General features: G+C 39.8%; 1 protein-coding gene across 15 annotated transcripts in view; it reads left to right on the forward strand.

Moving 5' to 3' along the window:
* Positions 1 to 5,813: 5,813 nt before the first annotated feature.
* Positions 5,814 to 14,506, forward strand: part of CDK12 (cyclin dependent kinase 12) — a 70,597-nt gene continuing 61,904 nt past the window's right edge. For 14 of the 15 annotated variants that reach the window (XM_046674702.1, XM_046674704.1, XM_046674700.1 and 11 more), the window contains exons 1-2: positions 5,814 to 7,440; positions 11,380 to 12,267. In XM_046674702.1, coding sequence (XP_046530658.1) covers positions 6,392 to 7,440; positions 11,380 to 12,267 — 1,937 coding nt within the window. In that variant the 5' untranslated portion in view covers positions 5,814 to 6,391. The remainder of the gene's footprint in view (positions 7,441 to 11,379; positions 12,268 to 14,506) is intronic. The other variant, XM_046674698.1, reaches the window with a different exon arrangement.

Genomic DNA, 14,506 nt, shown 5'->3' on the forward strand with positions numbered 1-14,506 from the left:
AAATATCGCGTAAAATGGTTAATACGGTGCTTCTCGCGAGATTATTCCAATCCAGTCTTCCCTCTCGTTTGTCTCTGACTCTTGCTGCTAGGTTTGGAGGTTGTTACCGGGTGGCCTTCGGCTCATCTGCGAGACCTGGCGTTTTCGTTTTGGAATTTAAGCAGGTCGCAAATTAAAATACCTGACTCTTTACTGAAAAACTAGCTTTTCGAAGAATATTGATATCGGGAATATTTTACTGAAGATAATACGCTTTCTTGAGATACTAGATGGAATAATTATACCGTAAAAAAGATACTGGCTATCTGTAACACCACTTTCCAAGCCAGCCCGGTACGCTTAATTCCTCTTTGCTAATTTTCTTTTTAAGTTTCAGACACATTTCTTAAGCAATTCCAATATTTTTGAAGATCTGGGAGGTTTTGGATTAAGGTAAATTGTTTGCAGCAGAGCATCCGATTCTATTAATTATATTTAGGGTTCCAAAGGTGTTAACAATTGATTGTGTCCCTTTTTTGTAATCGTAGTGAAAACAAGCAGGTTAGCTCGTACTCTACAGGTCACAAAGGATGTGTAGTCATATCTCTCGTATAAGTAAATCCTCGCAAAGAGAAATTTGGAGTAATGCTGAGAAGTTCATGGCCAATAGAACTGAAGAACCAGGCTAGAATACAACAGTGCTTGCATTAGGTGAAAGATGTTAACATAATAAAAACTACTTTAAAAAATTTTTTTTTACCATATACTTCCTTGAAAATAACTGCTGAAAAGTTGGATTTTACGTAGTTTGCAGCAAGGATTCTAAGGAGTGGATTTCTGCTGGCTCTCTAGTTTCAGACTTTCCTCACATTTCAAAAATGCTATTCAAACATCCTTCAAAGCCATTCCTGCAGATAACTGTAGTTCAGGTGAGCAGGCACATCAGTGTAAATTTAATAAGAACAAATCTTTGGAAATGTCTGGGACCTTTTTTTTTTTTTTTAAAGATTTTATTTTTCCTTTTTCTCCCCAAAGCCCCCCGGTACATAGTTATATATTCTTCGTTGTGGGTCCTTCTAGTTGTGGCATGTGGGGTGCTGCCTCAGCGTGGTTTGATGAGCAGTGCCATGTCCGCGCCCAGGATTCGAACCAACGAAACACTGGGCCGCCTGCGGCAGAGCGCGCGAACTTAACCACTTGGCCACGGGGCCAGCCCCTGGGACCATGTTTTTATTGCCACAAAGATAATCTATAACCATGCTCCTTGAAAGTAGAATTCAAATTTTATTTCTTGTCTAGTCCTCTTATCCTCACTCCCTTGAGTCACTAGGTAGTGAGTTTCTTGGGGCAGGAATTGCTGCTTGTTTCTGAATTCCCACTACCTAGCACTGTACCTGGGCTTAGTGGGCAAATCTTACTGGGCCTGCAAAGCCTTGCTAGACCCAGCTCTTCTCCCATTGCCAATCCCCAGCCACACTGGCCTTCTCTCCTGTGCAGAAAATTCTTGCACTCTTTCCTCTCCCAAGGTCCTTGAACAGGCCTTCTTAACTCCTGGGAAGCTCTCCCCAACCCGCCTCTCATCACCTCATTAAGGCCCTCTTATTTAGATCCCAATTTAAATGTCTCTTCCTCTAACTAGAGAAGCAAGCCTCCTCTAACTAGAGAAGCAAGCCTCCTCTAACTAGAGAAGCAAGCCTTCTCTAACCCCTGACTTGATCAGATCCTCTCTTAGTGTTTCTTTAATAGCACTTTGACTATCAAAATTAATTAAGTGCGTGATGATTGGTTTAATGCTTGTCTTCCCTGTTAGAATGTCAACTTCAGGAGGGCTGCACTGCGTCTGTTTCTTTCACTGCTGTCCAGTGACATTGCCTAGCCCAGCTCCTGACACATGTCAGAGACTCAGTGCATATTGTTGGGATAAATTGATAGGGTTGCCAGATAAAATACGGAACTCTCAGTTAAATTTGAATTTCTGATAATCAATGATTATTTCTTAGTATAAAAATATGTTCCACATATTATATAATATAAATCTAGCAAGCTTAAAATTGATCAAGTATAGAGAGCATGTATCCAAGTGAGAATTTTCAAAGATAGTTCATATTTTAAATGCTATTGCCTTCACTGTTGTTAAACAAAGTGCTCTTCATTCAGCAAGCATCTATGGAGTCCTAATTCTTGTATGTTAGGAGCTGGTAATATAAACATGAAAACACAGCCCTAGCCCTTGATGGGCTTGCCTGATTTAGAGTTCTGAAAAATATGATGGTTACTCTCATCACAGGTACTCAAAAATTTTTTAAAAATTTATTATTATGCCAAAAATATCAATGTTAGATACACAGCTACACTTCCTCATGGAAACTCTCTGTACAAATAAATAATAATGTCTGTTCTAAGTGTAGCTAGAAATTTTAAACCTTATAAAGCTTGAAAATAGAGTAAACTTTACCAAATTTTGGTCACAGAATAGAATGAGAAGTTAGAATTTCTCATCTGAAAATGCAGAATGGCATCGTTGAAAAATTTGTACTCTAGAAGTAAAGATAGGAGAGATATTGGGGCTGGCCCAGTGGCGCAGCAGTTAAGTTTGCATTCTGCTTGAGCAGCCTGGTGTTCACTGGTTCGGATCCCGGGTGTGGACATGGCACCGCTTGGCAAGCCATGCTGTGGTAGGCATCCCACATGTAAAGTAGAGGAAGATGGGCATGGATGTTAGCTCAGGGCCAGTCTCCCTCAGCAAAAAGAGGAGGATCGGCAGCAGATATTAGCTCGGGGCTAATCTTCCTCAAAAAAAAAAAAAAAAAAAAAAGGAGAGATGTGTCATTTAAGCAAGAAAAGCATTCAAGGCCCACACAGGAACAATCTTCCTATATGGCAAGAAGGAGACAATGGGCAAATTTTAAGGGACTGATCTTTGAGGGAGACTTCAGAAGACTCTTTAAAATCTAAACTAACAAATTAGTCTGAGGCGGGGTGAAGTTATTGTAACTTTAGTTAAATATTTCCTCTTGCGTACAGCCTCAAGAGAATCTTTCTGGCCTGCTTTGGGGGATTTACAGAAAAAGTAAAGTCATCACCTGACTGATCACCTTGGGGTTCACACTGTTGCCCTGACTCCTTGCCCTGGGAGGTCATGCAAATAAAGCAAATGGCACAGTCCTGGAATTTCTGAGTTCAAAGTTTTTCTGTAGAGTGAAGCAACCTTTATTTTACGAAAGCACTATTTTCATTAGTTGTTGGACCAATCCATGCAGCTTACAGTAGATTTTGTATTTAAAAATTTGGACACAATCTGAGATTTCCTGGAATAGAATTTTTTCCAGGTCTGTTGACAAATAATTGACGTTAGAGTAGAGTTTTCTCCACTGAAAAGAGAAAGTGTAGTGCACTAGAAAGAGTACTGGTTCAGGATTAAAGAGCGAGCTGTCCCTGTCCCTGGCACTTGCTACACTTAGTGTGAACGTGCTCCTACTCCTTCTGAGTCTCAGTTTCAGCTTTTAATAGATGCATTTAATAATCCCCATTCTGGCCACCTCACCAGGTTATTTATTTGTTCAACTGATATTTATCGACAGGCTTGAAAGGGTTCTGTGGAAAATTGAAAAGTGCTATAGAAACATAAGACAAAAATTCAGTAAAAACCTTCATTCATTTACTCATTAGGGGTCTCTACTCTGCTTCAACAGGCAACAAACAGATAATTAAGGAAGTTTCTATTGCTGCTGTTTAATTTGGATGATGAATTTTATTCCTCAAGATTTTATTTGACACATCACCATAATTCCTTCCGCCGTTCCCACTTTTCCATTTTACTGTGGGTATGGGTGCATCCAGTCAAAAACTTGATCTCATTTAAAAGACAGAAAAAATCAGAGTAATTTTGATGACCTCATGCCAGTGTTTAATAAGATGAGCCAGTCACTTCATCTAACTGACCCATTAAACTCATGCCATCTGCTATCATGTCAGACAAGGGTGGACACCTTTATATCCAGACCCTCTTGCAGCAATCAGTGAGGAGTTACCACACCTGAGTTCCAGTACTTTATTCTTTTTTTCTTGTTTCTTGACAGCATTAATTTTACTTCAATAGACCATTAAAAAGTTGTCATGAAAAATGTGGTTGTTTTTATTTTTAATCAAGATTTGTGGACTCAATGGGGCCAGCCCGGTTGCATAGTGGTTAGGTTCACACCCTCCACTTCTGCACCTGGGGTTCACAGGTTCAGATCCTGGGTGCAGAGCTAGCACTGCTCATCAAGCCATGCTGTGGCAGTGTCCCACATAAAAGAGAGGAAGATTGCCACAGATGTTAGCTCAGCTACAATCTTCCTCAAGCAAAAAGAGAAAGATTGGCAACAGATGTTAGCTCAGGGCCAATCTTCCTCACAAAAATAAAAATAAACAAATACAATAAAAATAAATTACTGCAACTTATGTTTAACTGATAAAGGTATAGTTGACCTTCCAAGTAGAAAACTGGACAAAATAAATTAAACAGTAATTTAAAAAAAAAATTTATGGACTCAAACATTTAGGTAAAAAACTTTTTTTGGTACCCGTGTGACCAAAAGTAACAACATTTTCAGGGAATGATTTTGAGAGCAGATTCTTCTGTTTAGAATGTATCAAGCTCCTAATTTACTGGCTGATCTCCCCTTCTTTGCCTATACAAATCCTATCTACTTTTCCTGGCCCCAATCAAATGCCCTACTTATATAAAGCTTCTTCTTAACACTCCCAAACTGCTTTCAACCTGCACAGTTCTCTGTATCATTCTTATGACATTTATCATCTTTTATCTTGTGGTATGACTATATTGTCTATATCCTACTTGAGGGTCCTGATTGGGCCCTATTACACAGGGAAGGGCCTTAGAGTCTCACAGATAAATGAGTTGAAGAAAAGAATGAAGAAGCTTGGACAAGTGACTTAACTTCTCTGTGCCTTAGTTTCTTTTCTCACTTAACCCTGTTTCAGAGGGTTGCTGTGAAGATGGAATGAGTTAATGTGTGCAAAGGAGTTTTGAAAAGTAAAAAAGGAGCGGCAGTGTAAGATACTATATTTTCTTATTCAAGAATATTATGCTTTTTTTGTTCATAATTGTAATCTTTTGTGCGAAGATAGAAGGCTAAATGATTCCAGAAGAGCCGTAGATGATCCCAAGAAGTTATGAGCTTTCAAGTTCTTAGATTTTAAGCAGTGTGGACAGAGGCGGTGCCACACAATGATAGAGCTTGTACTTTAGTGTCAGACATGAATTTGAATCTTATCCTTGGTACTTGCTAGACTGGCTTTGTTACCCTAAACTGTTTAACTTCTCTGAGTCTGGGTTTCCTAATCTGTAAAATAGGGATGAGGATATTGTGTTTTGCAGGGTAGTACGAGAATTAGAGATACTGCACGTAGTACACACTTTATAAGTGGAAAGCATTGTTAATACTTAGGGACTTGGGTTGAAATGTCCCCACAGTTGCCTTTTCCTGTTAACAATATTTTCATTCTAGTAGTTAAAAGAGTTGTTAAAAGTATGCAAAAATTAGTTTGCGCCGGAACCCGGAGTATTTGTTCAATGAATTATCAATAAAGTTTGAAAAAAAAACACCCTGCTGGCTCCGTTTCAATAAAGCTTTGCTCAAATAGGGAGCGGGGAGCTTATCGCGAGAATCTGGTGGACCGCGTTTCTTACTCAGGACCTGCTCTCGCGTTCTTTGACCAACAGTGGCGAGAGGTGAAAGGGAAGCACGAAATACCGCGAGAGCCCAACGGATTCTCGCGATATTTCCTGGGATTGCCCCCTCCCCCCCCTCTTCCAAGTGCCGTTTCGGTTTAACCTAGTGTGTGACTGTGAGTCTGTGTGAGGGAGCGAGTGAGTGTGTGAGGTACTGAGGTGAGGCAGAGGCAAGAAAAGGGGCTCCCTCAGGAGCGAGGGACAAAGGGGGCGTGAGGCATCTAGGCCGCGGGACCCCAGCGACAGGAAGCCGCCCCGAGCCGGGCTACCGGGTAGGGGAAGGGCCCGCGCAGTCCTCACAGGGCCCCAGAGCCGGAGTCGGCCCCGCAGCCCCGGGCCGTCGGCTTCTTACTTCCTCGACCTCCCCGGCTCCCGGGCCTGAGGATTGGCTCGGCCGGGGGAGGAGGGGAAACAGACTTGAGCAGCTACCCGTTGTCTCGCAACTCCACTGCTGAGGAACTCTCATTTCTTCCCCGGCTCCTTCACCCCCCACCTCATGTAGGAGGGTGCTGAGGAGTCGGGAGGGAGGAGGAGCCTGGGCTACCGTCCCTTCCCTCCCCACCCCCTTCTAGGGGCGCTTTGGTAGGCGTGGGGTAGGGGTTGGGGGGGAGGGTGGGGGTTACTTTTTGTAGTGCTGGGGAACTTTTTCCCCTTTTTGAGGCCAGGGGAAAGGGAATGCCCAATCCAGAGAGACATGGGGGCAAGAAGGACGGGACTGGAGGAGCTTCTGGAACTTTGCAGCCGTCATCGGGAGGTGGCAGCTCCAACAGCAGAGAGCGTCACCGCTTGGTGTCGAAGCACAAGCGGCATAAGTCCAAGCACTCCAAAGACATGGGGTTGGTGACCGCCGAAGCAGCACCTTTGGGTACAGTTATCAAACCTTTGGTGGAATATGACGACATCAGCTCTGATTCAGATACCTTCTCTGACGACATGGCCTTCAAACTAGACAGGAGGGAGAATGATGAACGTCGTGGAACTGATCGGAGTGACCGCCTGCACAAACATCGTCACCACCAGCACAGACGTTCCCGGGACTTACTAAAAACTAAACAGACAGAAAAAGAAAAAAACCAGGAAGTCTCCAGCAAGTCGGGATCGCTGAAGGACCGGATCTCAGGCAGTTCGAAGCGTTCAAATGAGGAGAATGATGACCACGGGAAGGCACAGCTGTCCAAAAGCAGCAGCAACAAGGAGTCGAGGTCCTCCAAACTCCATAAGGAGAAGACCCGGAAAGAACGGGAGCTGAAGTCTGGGCACAAAGACCGGAGTAAAAGTCATCGGAAAAGGGAAACACCCAAAAGTTACAAAACAGTGGACAGCCCCAAACGGAGGTCCAGGAGCCCCCACCGGAAATGGTCTGACAGCCCCAAGCAAGATGATAGCCCCTCAGGAGCGTCTTATGGCCAAGATTACGACCTTAGTCCCCCGAGATCTCACACCTCTAGCAATTATGACTCCTACAAGAAGAGTCCTGGAAGTACCTCAAGGAGGCAGTCCATCAGCCCACCTTACAAGGAGCCTTCGGCGTACCAGTCCAGCACCCGGTCCCCCAGTCCCTACGGTAGGCGACAGAGGTCTGTGAGTCCTTACAGCCGGAGACGTTCGTCCAGCTATGAAAGGAGCGGCTCGTACAGCGGGAGATCCCCCAGTCCCTACGGTCGAAGGCGCTCCAGCAGCCCTTTCATGAGCAAACGGTCTCTGAGTCGGAGCCCGCTCCCCAGGTGAGCTGTTTGGCTAACACTCCTTTCTTCACTTAGGGTGGGTTATGAGGAACTAGCAACTGGTCATGTTAACATTTTGTTGAAGACCCCAGTGTTCATCATTGACTAGAACACTTTGCTGACGGCTAGTCATTCAAGTAGGTGAATCTGGTCTCTTAACCCAGATTTTGAGAAGCGGAGAGTTCACATGGCTAAAATTACTAAAGGTAGGTACTTCCAGTGGTGGGATCTTCGCTTGTGAGTTCCTGTGTGTGAAAAGTCATGGGCTTCTGCCTGTTGAGTACATAGAGTTGATACTGGTTCCCAGAGCTTATCTAGCTATTTTCTGTTGCTTTGTCTTAAATTTTTAAAAATCACCTTGGTATTAGTGCTTTAGACGTCATTGGATCTGACTGGAGATGTAAGAAATTACCTATTTTCATTTGTGTTATCTTGAGGCTATTTGCCTAGGCCATCGATCATTTGTGCTGTCCACTGAGTCTCCAAACCTGTAAGTTTGTTTCCTAAATGACGATGTTTTGATAACTCCTCTCTTTTAACTGATGTTTCTAGTGGAAATTCCGCTGATTAGTCCTTTTTCCTTTTGATGAGATAGACTAGCAGAAATTGCTTCCAAGGATAATTTGACTTCCTTTACAGCACTGCCATTGACCTACCCTGCGACCACTGGCAGTTTTCAAAATCTTTCTCTAAAAACATGATAATAGTGCTTTCACCATGATATTTTTGTGAGAAAGCCATGTTAGTTTGAAATTTATTTGTTGGAGTGAATTATCTATGGAAAACCGTATTCTTGTTTCTAGATGATGAGATGTACTTCCTTCTTTATGGACTCAACTTTTGTCCGAAAAAAACAGAACCTGGGCTTTGGAGTTATACCTGAGTGGAATCTTAATCTTATTTTGTGGCCTTTGGCAAATAATTTAATTTCTCTGTGCCTTAGTTTCTTCGTGTGTACAATCGGAACGATAACTACCTACTTCTAGAGTTGTGAGGATTAAATTAGTAAATATGAAGTGCATAGCACAGTGCCTGCTACTTGGAGCCACTCAGTAAATTCTGTCCATGAGTGAGGAGAATGTTGCTGAACACTAGTAGAGAAATGCTAATTTGAAAAAAATCCATGGACGTCTTTTATATGTCACTATGAGTAATTTTGCTGACTTAAGGTTATAATTATTCATAAACTAGTTTGAATTCATCAAGCTGCAGGGTTCCTAGCTGTCAGGGTCTGAAGTTCCTTAGTCTCCCCCCCATTTTTACACAATTTTTCACACAGAAAAATTGAAAGAATTATAATGAGGATCCATATATATACCAGCTAGAGTCTATGATTAATATTTGCTATATGTTTTATCATATCTATCCATCTTTCTATCAATCCATCTTTTGATTCATCTCAAAGTAAGTTGTGCACATCAGTTTACTTCACTGATAAAGGCTTTAGCATGTATACCGTTAGCTAGAGCTCACTTTTTTTTTTTTTGGAGGAGTGAGGGTTTGTAAAATTTACATATAGTAAAATGGATGAGTTTTAAGAGTACCATTTGGAAAGTTGCTTGGTTTTTTAAGGAAGCCTAAGAAATATTCTCAGGCTATTTGTTTTCTTGAGGGAGTAGTTTCATTAAAGCTCTTCTGAGAATTTTTATTGTTGTGGAGTTTGGGAATAAAGAAGTATGTTGAGGCTAAAACACTACCACGAATTTCAGTAAGAACTACTGCTTTGCAATGATCCTTTTGGATTATATCTCAAGTTCTCTATTCCTCTACTCACTTCATTGGAACTAGTGCAGTGTGGTAAAAAGAAAGAAAGAAAGAACTGGAGACATAGTATGATAGTATGGGACGCAAATATAAACACTATGTAATGGTCCCAGAGTCACATGCACATTTTATTTGGCTTACAAGAGAGCATTATATGTTTGTATATGTGCATTGCATATTTTCTTCATTGATTGGAATTCCAAACAGTAAGCATGCTAATTTCATAGAGTGAGAGTAGAGGAACATACAGATCCCTTCTATGGTATTCTCTGTGTTTTTTCCTTGGGAGACACAGTCACAATTAAGCAATGTTGTTTTAAAAGACTGAAAATGCTTTGGCAGAAATGCAAGATCTTTGCACCCAGCAAATTAGTAGTGATTAATAGCAATTTCTTTTCCAGTGGGTGGAACCTAACAATTCAGGGGAAAGATAACATTTGTTTTTTAAAGACAAATTTTTTATCATTGCCTGCCTTTATCTATTTGTTGTCCCTTCTCCCCCACCTGTTTTTCCTTGAAGAGTGGATCTGGACCTCAAATACAGCATATGTGTTACTAAAAATGCCATAAGTGTATGGCCATCCAAATGTCCTATTAACAGTAGGCTTTTGTTCAGAAGTTGAAGGGTCTGTAGCAGAGTTTCTTAGGAAGATTTAGTCATGCCGAAATATTAAAGAAACAATGGTTTGTAGAGCATGGTCTTTGACATTACTTAGTGTTTGGTTTTTTAGAAGTTTTTCCTAGGATAGAGATATTAGTTTTACCCCAGCTATAATTCAATCAGAGAAAACCTCTTGTTTCAGCCAGTTATTTACAAGAGAAGTATTAGTTTTCTTGAGGGTAAGTGGATATTTGGTAAATCCACTTAACTACTTTCAATATTTTGTATCCTCATGTTCATGTTTATGTTGTTATCGTTATTTTGAGTAATTTGATTCCAATAATGACTGTATTTTAACTAACTTTTTGGAGCAAACTTCCAAAAAGCTGTATAGGTATAAGAAAACAATGGCTAACATCATGTGTATTGTTTCCCCTACACGTATATGCTATTTGTTTCGAAACATTTTGATTTATGTCAGTCTTACTAATGATCGAAGATAAAGAGAGAGATTGAAGATCTGGAATGGGAACAATTTGTTTTAGACTACTGGGCAAATTATGTTTTGTCCAGTCACATTTTTAGTGCTAATTTTTTTTCCGCCTTCACATTGAGGCCTGAGCGTGTTAGGCTTTATTAAAGAGCAAAAAGAATTAATGAGGGTTGGGTTTCAATTTAGAATAATCTGCATCCCAGGTTTTACTTCCCAATCTGCTTCCTTAATAAAATAAGTTGAACAGACAATAATACCTTGCTTTATGAGTCCCTAAATAGCTGATTGGAAATCATTTTATATTTGAAAGTACCAGAAGCCGTCATAGTTTTGAGAACGTCTAATAAATTATTTTAGTAAGACTGTTTCTCCAGTTTATATATTTTGTAAGTCTTAACTCTTGTAAATGTTGGGGGTTTGTTTAGTATAGGCACAACTTAATTATAAACTGCGGATACAAGAAACAAAATCTTTTCCTAATTAAAAAAGTTAGGTTTTAGTGAAGCATGCTAGTTACTTTTAACTTCCTGATTGACATAACCCACCTTTAGTGTAAACTATGATTTTTTATCATGTTTTCACTTTATTAGAGATTTAAACCAAAATTTAAAAAGTAATCATTGTGAATATGGATATTTTCCAATGTGGGGAAGAAATATCTATCCATCTTTCTTCAGTTGAATAAATAGTGAATAATTGTTAATGTTATATGATTGAAATATATTGTCATGCAGGATTTAGTTCCTTCTAATCTATTTTTTAAATAAACTTTATGTTTTAGAACAGTTTAGATTTACAGAATAATTGTGAAGATAGTACAAAGAGTTCTTATATGTCCTTGCACCCGGTTTCCCCTATTATTAACATCTTATATTGGTATGGAACATTTGTTATAATTAATGAAGCAATATTGATGCATTATTATTATTGTTATTTAATGGCACCTAATTTATTTTTAAGATTACTAAATTACTCAAAGTGGGTTTTTTAAGTTATAGTTCTTCATAGGTTGTGTAATTGATCTATTTTCCTCCATATTGCTGTAGCCTATCCATTTTAAACTGCTTTTTTCTTTTTCCAGTAGGAAATCTATGAAGTCTAGAAGTAGAAGTCCCGCATATTCAAGACACTCATCTTCTCATAGTAAAAAGAAGAGATCCGGGTCACGCAGTCGACATTCCAGTATCTCACCTGTCAGGCTTCCATTGAACTCCAGCTTGGGAGCTGAACTCAGTAGGAAAAAGAAGGAAAGAGCAGCTGCTGCTGCAGCAGCAAAAATGGATGGAAAGGAATCCAAGGGTTCACCTACATTTTTGCCTAGAAAAGAGAACAGTTCAGTAGAGTCTAAGGATTCAGGCTTGGAATCTAAAAAGTTACCCAGAGGTGTAAAAGTGGAAAAATCTGCCCCAGATACTGAACCGGTGAATGTAACACATCTAAACACAGAGGTCAAAAATTCTTTAGATACAGGGAAAGTAAAGTTGGATGAGAACTCTGAGAAGCATCCTGTTCTTAAAGATTCGAAAGCACAGGGAATAAGAGACTCTAAACTCGTAGCATTGAAAGAGGAGATTGTTACTCCAAAAGAGACAGAGACATCAGAAAAGGAGACCCCTCCACCTCTCCCCACAGTTATTTCTCCTCCACCTCCTTTACCAACTACTACCCCTCCACCTCAGACACCCCCTTTGCCACCTTTGCCACCACTACCAGCTATTCCACAGCAACCACCTCTGCCTCCTCCCCAGCCAGCATTTAGTCAGGTTCTTGCTTCTAGTAGTTCAACTTTGCCCCCTTCTTCTCACCCAAGGACATCTGCTGTGTCCTCTCAGGCAAATTCTCAGCCCCCTGTACAGGTTTCTGTGAAGACTCAAGTATCTTTAACAGCTGCTATTCCACACTTAAAAACTTCAACGTTGCCTCCTCTGCCCCTCCCACCCTTATTACCGGGAGATGATGACATGGATAGGTAAGTCCCATATTTAACTGGGAAAATTAGCCGTCTTGATCTAAGTGTAAGACATTTTCTGTTCTCAAACTTTGTCAAAACTGCTCTAATGCATGGCTGTTTAGAATGCTTTTATGAATAGGAAATGCCTTTGATTGGTTTTCAGTGGAAAAGTCCTTATTTATGACATTATTACTTGAGAGAATTACAGTTTGAGCTGTAGTAGCCCTTTTTGTCATAAGTTTATTGATAAGGCTAATTTTGATTGCAATTTTAAAAAATCAGCATATTTCTCCCTAAATTTTTATGTTGAAAATTTTAATAGCAGTAGAAAAATTAAAAGAATAATGCAGTTAACACCCTTATATTCTTCACTTACATTCACCAATTGTTAACTTTTTGCCACATTTGATTTAACTGTTAATATCGTAACACTTCTGAATTCATTAGCATGTCTTTCTTAACAAGGACATTTTCCTACATAATTATAATATCTTTATATAAAAGATATAAAAACTTATCATTGATTTAATATAATAATAATCATAAATAGCATAATATAAATAACAATGTTAAATATCCTCAGTGGTCCCAGAAATATCTTTTATAGCTTTTTTCCCCCCTCCTGATCCAGGAGAAAAATAAACCAGGTTTTTTTTTTAAGTGCTGCTTTAAAAAAAAATTATCCTGTAAGAAGCAAAAGAACGATATGTAGAATCTTTGCTGATTAGAATATAAATTCACAATGGAATGATGGGAGGAGCTCTAATTTTAACGAGTCCTCTGAGTATTGAGAACTGAAATGATTACGAAGCACGAATCTGATTTTATGGAAGGCATTAGGAAATATGTTTAATTTCTTGGTAAGACTATCTAGGCAAGTACCACCAAACAAACCTAATTTAGCAGTGATGTACACCGTGGCAATCTTTGTGTTACTGTTTTTTCTACTGAGATCCTGCCCTCTTGTTCTCTAGGACATGGGTTTCATTAATTGCAACAAACTTTCATTGTAAGCACAAAAATAAGTACCACTGATCTTACATCCCAGACCAATTCCCAAGCCTCTGTTACTTTCCAAGTGACATCAGTAATTTCATCGGCAATACATTTCAGCCCTTTAGGTCTGTATTTTTCCAGACTTAAGAAGGTGCAAGTGCAATAAATGGGGGGGGGGGGGGGGGGGAGACAAGAGTATTTAATAGAATGGTTCCATTACTATTCATAGTGGTAAATCTGATTTTAAAGAAAAATCCTACATGCTCTTTCTAATATTAATAGGTATTTAGTAATTCTGCCATGTCTTGAGAACTACAAAGGAGAAGAATAGAACCTGAAATTTATGTAGAAAAATGTGTTTGAGGTACACAGTATACTTCTCATAGATACAAGCTATGTGTTTTTATAGTTTTTGTTGGAAAAATAGTCAGTTGAGCATTATGCAAAGGGACCTAAGGCCATTATCTACCCATAGGAACCGCTTTAAATATTAGTTTGCATAGTGGCTAGAACAATATCAGTATGGCTAAGAAACTTCATTTTTAAATGTTTGCTTGGCTAACCAAATAACTTTTGAACCTCCCTACCATGTGTCAGTGAAGAGTGCAGATTTCCAGATGTGGAATGATTTTATAGAAGGCTCATAGGGATTTCTGTCGTTCAGATTGGGGATGAAGGGTAAAATAAGACCGTTCAGTGTTTATTTGATTATATGTGGCTGTCTTTAAGAATGTATATGAGAGAAAATGAAGTGAACAAAGCTATTTTTATAGATCAATTCTGATTCTGAAAGTGTAACTTTTATTTCATAGTCCACTCTACTTATTTTTATTTTATTTTATTTTGTTTTATTTTGAGGAAGATTAGCCCTGAGCTAACATCTGCTGCCAATCCTCCTCTTTTTTGCTGAGGAAGATTGGCTATGAGATAACATCTATGCCCATCTTCCTCTGCTTATATGTGGTATGCCTGCCACAGCATGGCTTGATAAGCGGTGTGTACCTTGGCACCCGGGATCTGAACCAGGGAACCCCGGGCCACTGAAGCAGAATGTGCAAACTTAATCACTGCACCATTGGGGTGGCCCCTGTACCTTTTTTTTTTTTTAAGATTTTTTTTTTTCCTTTTTCTCCCAAAAGCTCCCCAGTACATAGTTGTGTATTTTTAGTTGTGAGTCCTTCCAGTTGTGGCATGTGGGACACCATTTCAGCATGGTTTGATGATCGGTGTGCTATGTCCCCGCCCAGGAGTCAAACCGGCG

This window comes from Equus quagga, chromosome 11, assembly GCF_021613505.1.
Source record: "Equus quagga isolate Etosha38 chromosome 11, UCLA_HA_Equagga_1.0, whole genome shotgun sequence".
Classification (NCBI taxonomy): Eukaryota; Metazoa; Chordata; class Mammalia; order Perissodactyla; family Equidae; genus Equus; species Equus quagga.